Consider the following 16,623-nt stretch of genomic DNA (forward strand, 5'->3'; position numbering starts at 1 on the left):
GCGTGTGTCAGGCATTCATATTACATGGCCTGTCCATATCTCAGTTGTTGTTTGATGACGCTGATAGGCAACATTTTTTGCAGGCATCTCTGGTGGTAGGACTCCAGAACTGTTTTCTGTAATTAGTCCAGGCCTCTGGGGGCAAGATAACTACCTTGTAGATCAGCAGCTTGGTCTTTGCAAGCAGGTCAGAGATGGTCAAGATTCTGGAAAAACTCTGGGTTTGTTTCCAACCTGTCTGAACGTATGATTGCTCGTGTCTTGGTCCTTTTGGCTATTTTCTTTTTCAAATCACGATTTTAAAAAGTAAATATTTGATGAGTCTGAAGCATAACAGGCCATGCCTTGTCCTCCAGCAGGTGGCATTTGTAAAATGCCCTTAGAGAGTTGTCATCAGGGTATAACGCGTTGGTTATACATAATTTAAAAAAGGATTTTTTTCAGACTGTCAACCAATACCATGGACTTCCACTAACATTATACTGGACATTGTCCTTTTATTTTTTACCGGGTCCTTTTATTTATTAACTCCAACTTGATCTTTTGAAAAAATGACAGCCCTTCTCAGCAATGCCCTCAGTCCAATATAAAAACTACAAAAATAAGCAGTACTGCCTTGATTTTGTGCATTTTCTGCATGACAGTGCCACTTTGCCATTACTCAGCTGACCTTGTTCGCAGAGCTCTCCTGCATAGCTGGGCAGGCAGAGACAGGTGAAGAAGTTGACTCCATCCAGACAGGTGGCTCCATTCAGACACGGGTTAGACTGGCACTCATCAACATCTGCAGACACACCACACAAACCTGTATTATTCTTCCATCTGTCAGTATGGGGTCAATATGGTTAGTTATATGTTACTTGGCTCGTGTGCTTGTGTGTATACATGTGTACCTGTTTCACAGTGCTGGCCAGTGTATCCAGGTGCGCACACACATATATTTTGCGCTCCTTTTTTGTAGCAAGAGCCTCCGTTCTGACACACACTTTCTGAGCATGGCAGCAGATCTAAACAGACGACACAATGCAAATGGAAAGCCATTTATCACACGAGTTAACGGCACCATTAAAAATAAAAAGTGTGGTAGCTGGTCCAGGATGCTACAATATGTTAAACGTACACATTTATATACAGGTGCATCTAAAAACATTTTAATATCACGGAAAAGTTTATTTTCTTCCGTACGGCTTACAGCTCATGGAAATCAAAAGACTTTTAGAATAAAGATTTATTATAATACAGAAATGTCAGCCTGAGAAGAGCTCTGATCAGCTGATTAAATCATCAAGGTTTCCTGAGCGCATTTAATCTCTCACTCTAGTTTTGGTGCTCACAATGATCTTTACCACGATATTCTTATATCGTCTGAGATGCACCTGTATTTTCTAACTAGCTCTACCCTGCAATGCAAAAGCAATGCTGCTCCATTATTTCCATGTCGTCTACATGGATCATCAATTGGTGAGGACGCTAACTTTTTGCCTGGGACCTGTTAGCTGACGCATCAGTCCGTTAAGTATATGATGTAATTCATGGAGGATAAAATCAACGGTTCCTGTAAAGAAATAAGAAACTGCTTTTGATGGTAAAAATAATAAGTGTAAACTGTATATGTGTCATTTTAGATTAGAAAGATTGATAAGTGTAGCAACATCAACTAAGGGGGGCGGAGATTGCGCCTCAAACACTACGGCTGGTGATTTCACTTACTGGCATAGTTTCAGCCAGGGAGAGAGGAGGTAAACCAGTAAAATCACCTGCTGGGATGCTTACACCACAGAAGTAGCTAAAGAACAAACCACTAACAATGAAGGCCACGTACCTCTGACATTCACAGTGCTGGCCTCCGCAGAATAAGCTGTGCCAGTGCCACTCTCTGGTCGCTCTGTGGCCACGGTCTCTTCTGGTCTCTGAGGGCGCGACTCCAAAAGAGGGACTAGCTGTTTCTCATAGTCGTAGTCCTGTGGTAGAGTGGTGGCAGCAGGGTCAGGGCTCAGAGCCCACTTGGGAATGGAGTGGGGGCTGGAGTCGAATGTGTACAAGGGCGAAGTAGAGGAAAGTATCGGCTGGATTACAAACTGCGTGGAGGTGGTGGTTGTGGACTGCTCTCTGTAAAGCTCGGTGTGGCGAGGGACGTGGTCTTCAGGGGTTGAGGGTGAAGGCTCGGTGACAAAAGCGGGATGTTCCTCATCGTCTGTGTCAGCAAGAGGGGTGCGTGTGGAGTATTCTGGTGTGCTAGGTTCTGAGGTTATGTCCTTTACGTCTTCAACAAGTGTGGTTTGTGAGTCTACAAAAGTCACAGCTGCCACATCTGGTAAGACAGTGACCTCTCTAGGAAGGTCAACCAGCTCACACTGTTCCCCAGAAACCTCCCCCTCCAAGGGCAGCTGCTCTGCACCTGAACCTGTTTCTGTGACTGTGTCAACAGCAGGTGAAACTAAAGGAACGTCTGTGACTTCGGTACCCACTGCAGGCGGAGGCTGCTGGGTGTAAAGGGTGGAATGAATGGGTGGTAGCACGGTGGTAAACCTTGGCATCTCGGGTGGGTACACGTCTTGTCCTGAAGCCTCGTCTTCTCCAGAGGCAGACCCTTCAAAGTTACCCGTCTGGGTTTGTACAGTGGTTTCCAGAGACCGTGTGTCTGGGAGAAGAGTAGGAAGCTCCGTCCATCCGATTTCCGTCTCATCAGTCATCACACCGGACTGGCTGCCTGCAGACGGGGTGGGCAGAGCATCGTCTGCAGAGCCCTCCTGCGTATTGCCGGCCCCGTGATCAGTGGCATGACTTGCAGAGCCTTCCATGTCCGCGTAGGTGGAGACCCCATCTGTCACAGGCCGGGAGACGCCAGCGGCAACTGGGCCTGATTGTGTGGTGGGTTCTGGTGACGAGGCAGGGAGAGTATATGGGGTCGCGGTGGTTCTTATTGCCGTCTGATCACCTGGTTCTTGAGTTTTTACTTCCTCTATGTCAGCAGAGACATCAAGCTCTGTGTCGGCATCAGTGCCCAAGCCTGTAACTACATCTTGGTATGCATCTTTAGGATAAGTGACTATTTCACTGGTTTCCTCTGTAGGTGTCTCCTCTGGGTGGGTGTCTATGCTGCTGTAGTCAAAGGGAGTCATGCTCTTTTCTCCCTGAACAGGAGAGGCTGTCTCAAACTGATCTCCTCTAGCTTCCTTTGGCTCCTCTGGCTGTAATGTCACCTGTATGGATCAGAAAGGTAGACAGATGAGTAAATAAAAGAGAAACAGCGAAGTGTCTTTAAAGGATCATTCCAGGTTATTACAACTTGGGTCTTACTTTTGTAGGTTTAGACGTCATTCCTATCAGTGCTAATGTCATCAAGGAAAAATGGGACAAAAACATTTGTTGATCACCTTTTTTTCTGCACAACCACTCACCTGAAACTAAATAAAAAATTAAATTTGATTCCTGCACGGAAAAGTAAATCAAGAAGTATGGCTTCGAACGCACGCTACCTCGCAGAGCTGCCTTTACGCCTTCACATAACTGCCCACCACCACAGATAAACCAAATATGAAGCTTGTCAGAACATTTATGAGTTATGCAGTGATGTGGTCATCAGAAAAAGAAGCCATAACCTGTTCTGGCTGCGTTCATCGTCGTTTCCATGGACAGAGTGAATAAACAAGGCTGCACAGAGGCAGTAAACATTTCATTATTTAACTGTTTTCAACAAATTTTTTGTTCTAATTTATAAAAGAGACAAAAAATATGGGGGGAACTATAATAATTTTATTTATTGAATTCATTATGGAAAAAATATTACAAGTATAGGTAGCAGCCGTTAGCTTACTTTGTCTCTGGGCAGAGATAGTGAATAGCTGTTCAATTTTCTGAGCACCACAAAATTTATTTGACTGAGCTGCAGCACCTAGCTACAATACTTTGGTAATTATTTGGTAACATAATAGCATACATAGTCAGAATGCAACAGGCATGTTAAAAATTTCTTTCTTTACATAATAAACATCTAGCTATATGTACTCAGATCTCAAATTTGGTCGGAAAAACCGACAGAGAAGTCTGGAAATGTGAGTCTGGAAAAGTCTGGTGAATGATAATGTGGTCAAATGGCCAAAAATGATTAATGTTTTGATGCAAAGTCTAACTCAAAGACTCAAACACTGGCGCTCTTGATGAGCAACACAGTTTCTCCCACCCCACAAAACTATGTCTTCTTCAGAGGTTGATTTAGCTGTTTGACCTGTTGCTCTCGTCGTATCTCTGTCAGTAACGTCAGCCAGTGTTACCGGCTCTTGGAATGACAAAAATCACACATGTATGGAGTAAATTAATCTACAATCCCACATAAAACAAGAGAAGAAGAAGCAACTACACAGCTGGAACAAACCACACCAACATTTATTAAAAGGTAAGCTAGCATAACATTACCAAGGGTTGTGTAATGCTGTGTTTATGGGCTATCAGTAAAAATGATTGCATGATTAATCTCAGCTGATAATCACTTAAATCTTCCACTAAAGGAATATCACTATGTCAACGTTTTAGCTGCTCTTTACAAGTAATGAATTCAGTTTCAGCTCTGCAGTGGAGAGCATGGGTAGCTACAATAAAAACAAGTGATGAAGAAATGATGGACATAAGCACACAAATTAGAGAAACCAGATTAATGCAGAATTATCTGCTTAATTATATACTCCACTGTGTGGAAGGTACCTCATGTTTTCCATTGATAAAGCTGACAGTGGGAGGGAGGTTGACAGGAGACTCGATGTCTCCGCTGCCCGGGACAGTTTCCCTGGTCACCTGGGAGAGGTCAGTGATCTGGGGGAAGTTGGAGTGGATGCCACCAATGCCGTTCTGAGGCTTATTCAAGATGTTCATGATTGCGTCAACTAAAGACAAACAACAAACAGATAAATAAGATGCCAGGTTCAAAAGTAAAGTAAAACAAATATACACAATAAAGCAATAGAAACGACAGATTTATTAGTTTATTTCTCTATTGATGCACTTTGACAACATTTTGATGTATGAATTGTTTATATAATTATGTCTGTGCTCAAAAAAGACTTTCCCAGATTGCCATTTTACTAATTGCCCAGGAACAACAAATGGAAATTAGCCTATTGAGCTAACTCTGGCTCACTGTTGGCTTACTGTTAGTTGGCTGTTGATTAAAGAGCACTGTCACTGTCAAAAAAACAAATAAATCAAAATGAAAATCCACTATGCCTGGGTTTGGCTTCCACACGGAACCTTACTTTGAGTTACATTATACAAAACTTTTTTTACTTTTTACTTAACAAAAGAGGACAAACTCTCTCCAGAGCTGAAACAATCTGTCAACTGACTATACTGCTTAATAGTTTCAGTCATTCTTCATGCAAAACCACCAACGTTTGTCTGGTTTCAGCTTCTCCAAGGTGAGGATTTACAACTTTCCTCTAACTGATATCGTTGTGTTCAGCGTGTTTTACGGAAACACAACAAGCACTTTAACAACGTTGCAACCCTTGTCAACATGTCATGTTAAATGTTTTATCAGTATCTTAACTTTGCCTCATTACAATTATTACACTTATGATTTTAATCAATAATATTAAGGACTTACTTAAAACCCTGTGGTAGCTTGAACCTTGTCACAAATAAAAAATATGCTTTGGAACCTTGACTCAGCAGTGATTTTGGGGGGTCTAGAGGACAGAAAAAACTAAAATGACTTGTCTCTTAATAAACACTACACACTGGGACCAGGATCAATTAATAGTGTGATAAAGTGACTGTAAGTTTATTTGATATTTTAAAAAGTGGATTTAGTGTTAAGTTAGTCTTTTGAGAAAAGGTAATTATGACAAAGAGTTCAATACTTGGTGCTACAGACAAATTACAGTCCGTACTAAAAATGTTCAGAGGTCAGATATTCAGCCCTAAAAACAAGTCCTCTTTCTTGGTTTAATATCCCAGTTGTTGTTTTCCAGGATCCGAGAGCAGCTCATGTCTGATGTTTATTAAAAAGCGCATATCTGGATGGTTAACAGTCATCTTATGATGAAGTTTAGCTGGTGCCGGGGGCTGCTCTCAAACAATGCACGCCTGTGTTTCTTCATTAAGACTTTATGGTAACACATGGAAGCTATATCGTGGGAACTGGAGTAAAAACATGCAACATGCAAAAACACAGATCTGAGTTTAGTTATCTTGTGTGAGGACAAACAGACACACTGTGGGTGCTCCTCTTAGAACTAGTTAACCTGCGTTACCCACAACATATCCGCGTCAAAGTGAAAAAAGCCTCAGTGCGACTCGGACCCTGATGCCATGAAACAGGAAGAGTTTTAATTGGAAAGCACTCAACACCTCAATTTTCCAATTTTCCTCAAGATGTGGAAACAGTGAGTCGGTGGACCTCACACAAACCAGCTTCATGTGACGATGTAGAACCTTTGCAACAGAATATGATTTCAACATTTCAATAATAAACACAACTCCTGGAAGATGGCACGACTTGGCCAGATGCTAACAAACACATCAGCGCTGTACTCTGAGTGAGTGTCTGGCCATGGATGCAATCATTTAACTTTACATAACTACATTTACTCAAGTTCTGACAAAGGAATAGTTCTATGATTAATTATACTCTCATATCTGTCCATTCAATAAGCAAGGTAGGCAACTGCCGCCAACTACGAGGGACACGCTTCTGATATTCATGAACAATACCAGCAAAGTTATCAGCACAATCAGACAGAGATGGGGACTCGAGTTTGAGACTCGGACTCGAGTGCGACTTGAGTCGCACACACAATGACTTGAGACTCGTCCTCAAAAGACTTCAGACTTGACTTGGACTTGAGGTGCAGGACTCATAAACACTGTTTATTTTTTAGGAAACTTCTGATGAGCTTGCTGTTTTTCGTGGCCGCACATGAGAGAGGACAACAAACACCGGCAGCTCCTGAGCCATTCATCATAAACTTTGGCTTTAAAACTTCATACAACAAGACCCAAACAAAGAAGCACTGAACGCAAATAGGTTAGTAACCTGTGGTGAGTAAAACTTGTGGCAGTCGATTAATGTAAACTTTTACGTCCCGCTGGCTGCCATCACGTTAATTATTACTGTTGGCTGCAAACAGGTTACAGGTTTATTGTTGATCATGTAACGGTACAGTTTTATTTAGTTATAACGTTACACTGGTTTGAGAGTCTGCAGTTGGTGTTGACTTACAGTAGTTTAAGCTGTCATTGATGCACTGTATATTACATGGTTGTGCTCTAAGTTAAAAACAGGTTACAGCTTTATTGTTGACCATGTGACTTTACAGTTTTATTTAGTTATCTTTACACTGGGTTTGAGAGTCAACAGGGTTTGTTGACTTACAGTAGTTTATAAGCTTATAATAAGTCATTAATTGTAGATGCGTTGTATATTAGGCTACATGGTTGTGCATTCGTAATAACCACGAGAGACTTGAGACTTAACTTGGACTCTTGCTCAAAGACTGGAGACTTGACTTGGACTCTAGCTCAAAGACTTGAGACTTGACTTGGACTCTAGCTCAAAGACTTGAGACTTGACTTGGACTCTAGCTCAGAGACTTGAGACTCGACTTGGACTCTAGCACAGAGACTTGAGACTTGACTTGGACTCTAGCTCAGAGACTTGAGACTCGACTTGGACTCTAGCACAGAGACTTGAGACTTAACTTGGACTCTTGCTCAGAGACTTGACTTGGACTCTAGCTTAAAGACTTGAGACTTGACTTGGACTCTAGCTCAAAGACTTGAGGCTTGACTTGGACTCTTGCTCAGAGACTTGACTTGGACTCTTGCTCAGAGACTTGAGGCTTGACTTGGACTCTAGCTCAGAGACTTGAGACTCGACTTGGACTCTAGCACAGAGACTTGAGACTTAACTTGGACTCTTGCTCAGAGACTTGACTTGGACTCTAGCTCAGAGACTTGAGACTCGACTTGAACTCAAGCTCAGAGACTTGAGACTCGACTTGGACTCTAGCAAAAAGACTTGTGAGCATCTCTGCAATCAGAGCACTCTGAACGCTGAGTTTCAAGGCAGAAGTCCTTAAAATTTTAAGCAGAATTACAGAATTTCTTTTGCTATTCTACCAGGTAAAACTAATTCTACGCCCGAGGCTTTCCAATATTTGTACATTTACTCCTATAATAATTGTCTTTAACATTCGAGAAAACTAAAACAAAAGACTGAATGAATCAGGTTTTTTGTCTAATGCACGCCTTCCAACATTTTGGCGTCTCCGATAAATTATATTTAGCGTGTTGAATCGCAGGTTGAAAACAGATCCTGAATTTGCTGTCAAAAGGAAACTTGGATGCAGGTTACATTTTCTTAAAGCACTGCTATTTTGCTTAACAAGCAACTTTGTGTCTTTGCTGACCTCCAGTGATTTAACTTCTCATCTTGCTGCAGTAATGTAGGACTTTAAGCAGACACTGAGGCTTTGGGGCCCCCTGAGTCCTTGAGTCCCTGGGCCTGTGCCTGGTTAGCCTGTTTCGTAAGCCATCCATGGTGGTAATGCAGACGATTGCGGGGAAAGAAAAAGAGAGCAGTGATTGGAGAAGTTGTTAGTTACGGCAATTCAGGCTGCTCCCAAGATAAAAGACAATTAAGGTCAACTATTTGGGGTTTGTTGTTGGCACTTTCTACAGATATTTATACACGAATGCTGAACACACAGCTTTTTAGATATAGAAGGGAGCTTAATGACTCCATCAGACCAACAGTGTCTTTCTGTTTGTGTGAGAAAAAGAAAGAAAGAATCATTTGCTCTGATATATTTGACTATTCATGGGGGCGCCGCTGTTTCCCCACCGGACACTCTGTGATGTGTTTACAATATGTATAGCTACAAAACTGGCCGAGCAGAGACGACTGACTTCATAACTTTCCACATCTGGCTCTGCAAACAGTGTGTTTGTGTGTGTGTGTGTGTGTGTGTGTGTGTGTGTGTGAAAATCTGTCAGCAGCATACAAATACAAAAGTAACACACCATTAGCTTAGTTTCCTCCGGAGACAACAAATAACCCTGAATCAGCCGCAGCAGATTACTGTAAAGTCCCTGACAGCACCATGTAATACAAAACACGAGATAGACATTCTCGCTGAAAGACCGAACAGTTTTGCGTGAAATGGGAAACTGTTGAGTCCCAAAGCACAAAAGGCTTGCGAGGAAGAGGTAATACATTACATAATTAGTTACAAGCTGTGGTTCAGTCGACTGAGGACTTGTGTGAAATGCTGGTAAATGGCCTTACTAGTCCTCCGACCGATCAAAGTGCTTTACACTACATGCAAGGTGCAACTGCTCATCAGAGACAGAAACTAATACAATCACACACACTCTTGCCCAAGAGCACTTTGGCATGCAGACTGGAGGAGCCGGGGATCAAACGGCCGATCTTCCAATGCCACAGCTGCCCCAAATTGGTCAACGTCGGGCATCTTTCTCCATAGGCCATCTTTCTACAGTAAACAAACTCTGGAGGTCTGTCTTCCACTGCATCCATCCTGAGGTTTGACCTGTCAGCAGTGTTTCTCTATTGAAGTTGGCTTATGGTCAATGTGTTTTACCAGTGGGCAGTTTACTTTAAATAATGTCAAGAAGATGGCATGAAAACGGTCAGACTGGAATGAGAAAGCCCCTGAAACAGTGTTTCGTAAACATCCTGGGATCACTTTTTATTTGAAATTAAAACCATGTCTGTCTGAATTCAAAATTCACAGTTTGTAAGGACAAAAGGCTGCGTGTCTCTTGTGTGGTCTGTCTGATGTCCTGTCATCCTGTCAGTAAATCCGGCTATTGTTGTTCTCTTTCTTAACGCAAAATGGCAAACAACTAGCAATCACAAAACTGCCCGAGAAGTAAGTAAGTGGAATATTAGATTTTAGTCAGAGGTGTATAAAGCATAAATGTCATTTACACTGGGGACGCTGGGGACATGTCCCCACCACTTTTTGAAATGGCTGATTTTGTCCCCACCACAAGCATAATTTGTTAAAAAACGTTCTGACATACAACTTGCCGTTAAATAACAAATGAAAATGCCTTCAGAAAGGTTTGCACATTAAGAAAACATGCAATGCAATTAAAATATAGAAGAAAAAAATATGCATTGTCCAAAAAAAGTAACAAGACAAAACAAACAAGATACTGATTATAAAATAACCTCAAAACATGCAGCACCAATCAACAACTTAAACAACTTCTGGACACAGTTTCTTTTTGGCCAAGTTTTCCGTTTTCTCCCTGTGAACATGACAAAAGAGGAGGGAAGAGGGAAGGAGGAAGACTAAATCATGCCTACATGTGTGTTGCCTCAGCTGGGATGATATTAAATGAGAAAAGTTGATCTACAGGAGAAACAGATCTGAAAGCTACACAGAACAACTGAGAGCTGCAGTGACTTATATTCTATTATATTTATATATTTTGAAATGTCACCTGCCACCTGAATTTTGTGTTTCCTTTTCCATAAATAAAAACATTTACACCATAAACTGGTGCAGAAACTTTCACCAGAATGCCCCCAGACCCCCCACTTATATATATTGGCACTGAGGATATCTTTAAAACACTGTTTAAGGATCTTTCGTCTCGTTCTCGTGAACGTAATATCGCGTATCGTGATATCTCGCAAGCTAAGTGTCTCTTCACACCCATAATCTGAGCCCCTACGTCCCCACCACTTTTCAACACAAAGTGACGTCCTTGGTATAAAGGTTTGCTAATTATGCAGTAAGGCACCTTGGATTAACATAACAACGTTAAAGTGAGATAACGTGACTTTTGCACAAGTAGATTCATTAAGTCAACAAACTCACTCGGTAATGTCAGTTACACAGCGGTTCACTAACACAAGCAAGCATTAGCCACCACATGCTACCGACTACAGGTGCATTTTATGGCTTAATTCTTCTACTGGATTCCTTCTACAAGGTAGTGAAGGATCATGCTACGTTGGTTGCGTACAAAAATAATTCAAACATTGACAGGTTAGTTCAAATTTGCTTAAACAAAAGGGTTCCTACACTGCACAGTTTACAGCGAACAATTGTGTTTTTATCCCTTTCTCCCACCAGGCATACACTAATATACTCTTGGACTTGGACAACAATTAACATTTAAATAATAGTTTATTGCTCAAAATTTTTACTTATCTATCTGTGGGTGATCAGATTTGTAGGGCAGTGGCATCTCCCATACAAAAGAAAGAAACTAAGAAAAAAGGACGTCCAGAACTTGGGACAAAGCAGACAAGCTGAAACCAACAAAGACTGGACAAACCAACATAAAGATGCATAGATTGTTCCAGTTGCTGACAGAGGTGTGCGGGACTGTAGAGCCCACAGAGGGAACTGGAGGCGAGTGAACTAAAATGAAGCAAACTAAAACTGTTTGTTTATAGGTACATTCCCCTCTGTAACATCATCGGCCACCGAAGTTAGCGAAATCATTATCAGAACGACTGGCAGCGACTGGATCTGAAGACTTCAGATTCATATTTATATATCAAACACTATATGATTTTATCTGCAGACTAACACCAACTGACCCAGACTGGAACAGACCTGTTCCAACTTGGTCCCATCTGTCTTCACGCCCTGCTTTAACTCACCTGATTGATTTTTCTCGTGCACATTGACAATGATGAGATGGATAGGTGGTTTGGCTGATGACTCCCCATCTACCGGAAGGGCCAGTGATTGGTAGGGGTCGAACGTCGCTGTAGCCTCAGGGGTGACATCCTCTTTAAAAACAACTGCGGGTTGATGCCCCACCTGTCCGGTCTCGTCTGGGAGGCCTGGCTCTGGGGTGAGAACTTCTGGATTGACCACTTTTGAAGTGATCCCTAGAAGCTTCGATGGTGCTGATGTGGTTTCCACCCACACCTGTGTCGGGGTCACCACTGCTCCCACCTCACTCCCACTAGCGCTGTCACCGCTGCTGCTGATCTCACCTTGGCCAGACCCCGCCCCTCCCCCATGACTGATGTCAAGGTGTGGAGGCCGCGAGCGACTGGTGGGTAAGACAGGGATCTGCAAGGGGGACATAATGTCTCCTCTAACTGGTATTGACTGTACCTGGTTTGAGCCTTTGAAATCTTGAAGGTCATAGTCGTCAGACATCGGGGTTGGGCTCTCAGAGGCTGTGGCATGAGGGGAGGTGAGGTCTGTCCCATGGTGGTCTGGTGAGGCTGTGTGTGGTGCCTCTGTTGGTGAATAGGCGACAGGGTCTGGTATTCTTGCTTGAATTTCAGCTCTCACAGGGTCTAAGAGTGGTGCGGGTGTTGGAGTGCGGGGATTGTTTGTGGGGCTGTGTGCAGCTGGGGGACTTGTAGTAGTTGGCTCTGGTAGTTTAGCTGTAAGAGAGGAAAACAAAGAGGAGGAGAGGAGGTTTTAAAAAACAAAGCCAGCGGAGAGTTCAGAAACTGAGATTTGCTAACCGTCTGTTCACCATGTTCACCATGTTAGCTTAGTGTGTTAGCATGCTAACATCTGCTACTGTAAGTAGCAGTAAACACAGAGTACAGCTGAGGCTGATGGGAATGACATTAGTTCTGCAGGTATTTGGTTATAAAGCGAAGTGTTGGACACATTAGGTGTGTTCGAGATGACTGCGGCTGATTTTTGCCGGCTTGATAGTCTAACGTGAGCTGCAGGCGACTGCAGGGCCAGAGTATGAAAATGGCGCCGTCAAGTCGGACACATTCTACCTGCATGAGCGTACTGTGAGCTGAGATCAATGACTGATCTTGCGGCATTTGCAAAGAAAAATGCTGTGAGACCAGACAAAAGGTGGTTCCAGGGCCATTAAATAAGTATAAGTAAGTAAATAATAATTATTTAACGGCCCTGGGTGGTTCCAACTTTGTGCAGCCGGAGAAACGCAACTGCGGGGGCTGGACTCAGCTTCTGCAGCCGCCTTGCTCCCGCGAGGTTTGAATGTCATGCGCCATGGTGACGTGTAGCATCGCCGGCTAAAGTCGGACACCAACATGTCTTATTTTAAGTCCAGCATGCATCACGTTAAGTCAGCGCTGCGCAGCGCCACATGAAGTCCAACGCACCTATTAACATGTTGACCTGTTGATGGCGCTAGATTAAAAGTCAGGGGATCACAAACGTCAGTAGCCTTCATGACATGCATGGCAATCCAGTCTGGTTCTTTGATAAAAAGTCAAAGGTACGAAGATGCAGCTCTGATTCGCGTGTCTCTGACACAGCAATGGCAGCTATGGCTGATGGGTAGCGTAGTATTAGGAGCAATCCTGATGGAAAAACAGGACATCCCAGAGTATAAATTTAGAAAAACCATAGTGACACCCATTTTGCAATTCAGTTTAATTTTATCGTATGTCATCCCTTCTCTGTCCAGGTAAATCATGTCCTGTATACATGCCTAGCATCACTTTTTCCCACCTCATAAGTCACTGAGGTTTATTTCCATTTGGTTGATTGAGATTGTATTTTCATCATTCTTCCCGTAACAAGTTTCATGAGCTCTCTTATCAGAGTCTTAAATATCTGATGTCCAAATGTTATACCACGAGCTCAAATGGACCCAAACTGTACATATAACTTGATATATCACGTTAAGACTGATACTGGCTGCCTAAAGAGGTAGAAAATCACCCTAAAAACTCTGTGGCATGCTTTGAGAAACGTTCCAGTTAATCAGCCGTATCCAAGACAAAATGTTTACAGAATGAATCAGTATTGTTACAACACCTTAAAAAAAGAAAACTGGACAATCTGGAAAATGCTAATCATGCAGCTGTCAGACTGCTGATAGCTTAAAGCAGGCTATAAAAGGACATGTAGCAGCTTTGATTTTTGAAACATGAAGTCACCTGTCAAAAACTAAAAGGGCTGGAGACTGCTGGGGCAGTGGCATGAGAATAAAACGAGTCTCTAACGAAGGCCTGAATGTGGCAGGAAAAACCTTCTTTAATGGAAATGATGTCTGAACAGAGAAGACTTTACTTGCTAGCTAACAGACATTATTTTCTAGCTCTCACAGTGAACTGAAGATAGTTTCTTCCTTTCTACTCTAAACACACCTTATTTACAATTCTGAGCAGACCATAAGGCTTTTGTTGTAAAGACCTCTTCAAAACAGCCTGTGACGCCCGCAGAGATTTATATCTCATTATGATGGAATACATACCATATGAGAAAGGAGAGGAAATAGGACTCCTAAACACACACACAGTGCTCTCCTTTGTGCAGGTCTAAGTGCTGAGTTCGTATAGTGAGTGCCTTGGGAGAAAGCAGCAAGGTTTGAATGTCACTGACATAATGCTTTAATAAACGCTACGTAACTGACTCCCCTCCATCCATACCGTAGGTGGGGTTCCCTTTTTCTCTTACACGCTCTTGATTTTCCACTCTTCCTTCTATACTCTCCTCTTCCTCATATACTATCCAGTGGTAGAAGTACATTAACTCAAGTATTAAATACAATTTAGAGGTACTTTACTTGAATATTTCCATTTTATGCTACTTTATACTTCTGCACCAACTAAATTTCTGATGGAATATTGTGCTTTTTACTTCACAAAATTTATTTGACAGCTATATTTACTTCTTAGCTTCATTTAGATTAGGATTTTACGTAAACATATGATACATTTTAAAATAAAATGTATTAAACCAGTGTTTCCAAACCTTTGTGGATTGTGACTCATTACAAAAAACAGGAGCAGCCGTCCATATTTAGCACAACATTAACCAAAACTTCTGCAAAATAATTAATGTATGTTTCCATCCACTACTGTAATGTGAATTTTAGGAGTTATTAAGATAAACAGCTGGTGGAGCTAATGCTCCAGTCGCTATAGTTACGTCATACATTCACTTCAGATTAGGATTTTACAACAACATTTGATAAGTTGGAGGTGGCGGTGGCACCGTAGATAAGACACCTCTCTGGTGTGAGAGATCCAGGTTCGATTCCCACTGTGACACCACTGTGTCCCTGAGCAAGACACTTTACCCCTAGTTCCTCCAGAGGTGTGCGACCTCTGATATACATGCAATTGTAAGTTGCTTTGGATAAAACACAGCGAGATGACGTCTTTGAAACAGCTGCAGTCAAAGCTCAAATGATGATGAAACATGTGGAGAAAATTATGGAAATCAGACATTTCTGTTAGTTTCATGTGTTAAAGTGAGGAAGGTTAAAACCTCCTCATCACTCCACGCACATCTGATGTTTTCAGCTCTTCATAAGTACTTTAAATATCATTTTATACTTTGGTTCTAACTTTTTAACTTAGAGTCTCTAGATTGTTGTATTAAGACTTTGACTTAAGTAAAGTGAGTCCTTCTTCCTCCACTTCACATACTGAAGGTGTTTATTGCCAGTTGGCCTGCAGGATTAGCTGAGGTCTGTTCTGGTCTTTCACACCGCGAAGGAGACCCTGGCTGCATGTTCAGCCCTGCCCAGATATGATGTCATGTGTTTAGCGAGCTGCAGTCATCTGGCTGCACTGGGGTCCGTCCTAATACTGTCACTTTACTGTACATTAACTCTCTCCTGCAGCTCTGCCACCTCGTGTAATGCTTGGCAGAACAGAGCGGTCAGGTTCAGAAAGTACCTTCACATTGCCAAACATGTGCCTGTTTGCAATTATACCCACTGTGAAGAATCCTACTTGAAGTGTATAATAGGTTAATTTGCAGCGCACCTACTTCACACTGCACAAACTCACCTCTCTTGTAAAAGTTTGTATTTTTGAGTGTTTTTTAATGATGATTTTACTTTCGGGAGAACCAGATCTGCAGTCCCCCTTCCTTTCCACCGTCTCCTCCCTCTGTCTGTCTGTTTGGGCAGGGTCCAGCTGTGAAGCATTAGGGACCTGTCCCGTTTCTGCTGTATCTGTGCGCAGAGTGCATGAGTTGGGTTTTCCCCTCATAAAAAAACCTGCGCTACCATAAACAGGGCAGTGAGGGTTTATTCTTCTCTTGTTTGGGTTTGAGTGCTGTTTGTTCTTTGTCATCCCCCTCTGTTGCCACTTCTATACGCCCTGCAGCTTTTAAACGGCTGGAGATTGCGGCTTGTTTGAGCTGCAACACACCTCAGCGTTTACGCTTACAGTTTTCAAGTGACTTCATGAGTCAAACGTGTCTGTGATGTGGACGTTGGAAGGAGGTCAGACTGGGGTTTGCAGAAAAGAGAAGCAATGTCCTAAATTTGTGCCAGTGCTGAAAAAAGTAAGGGAGGAAACCACTGAATCTGTAGAGACCCAGTTAGTGTTAGTTAACCAGAGGGGTTGAACTTAATCTGATGGATCTTCAGATGATTTATAGAGTTATTTTATTGTGAAACGCTGGATAGTTTTACCCCCTCATGCCTCTTAAAATTCTTCTAATGCAATCTGAGGGCCAAAGAAAATCACTCATTGCTTTATACATATTGTGTTCAACCTATGAAGCTGAAATTCAGCTTCTCTGGGCTGCATGTAGGAGAACACTAAAGGCTGAATCGAAAAGTGAAAACGACAGGAAACCTCCAATGTGGAGTCAATTTTGTTGCCCATTTGTTGATTTAGACTTTGACATACTTTGTTTGAAGCACACTGAAGGCTTTACT

The 16,623-nt window shown here is 42.4% G+C and overlaps 1 protein-coding gene across 1 annotated transcript in view; it reads right to left on the minus strand.

Moving 5' to 3' along the window:
- Positions 1-16,623, minus strand: part of vcanb (versican b) — a 39,637-nt gene that overhangs the window by 11,959 nt on the left and 11,055 nt on the right. Inside the window, exons 7-11 of the mRNA XM_046066501.1 lie at positions 11,645-12,388; positions 4,702-4,880; positions 1,823-3,203; positions 894-1,007; positions 671-784 (exon numbers count right to left, since the gene is read on the minus strand). Coding sequence (XP_045922457.1) covers positions 671-784; positions 894-1,007; positions 1,823-3,203; positions 4,702-4,880; positions 11,645-12,388 — 2,532 coding nt within the window. The remainder of the gene's footprint in view (positions 1-670; positions 785-893; positions 1,008-1,822; positions 3,204-4,701; positions 4,881-11,644; positions 12,389-16,623) is intronic.

This window comes from Micropterus dolomieu, linkage group LG13 (assembly GCF_021292245.1).
Source record: "Micropterus dolomieu isolate WLL.071019.BEF.003 ecotype Adirondacks linkage group LG13, ASM2129224v1, whole genome shotgun sequence".
Lineage (NCBI taxonomy): Eukaryota > Metazoa > Chordata > Actinopteri > Centrarchiformes > Centrarchidae > Micropterus > Micropterus dolomieu.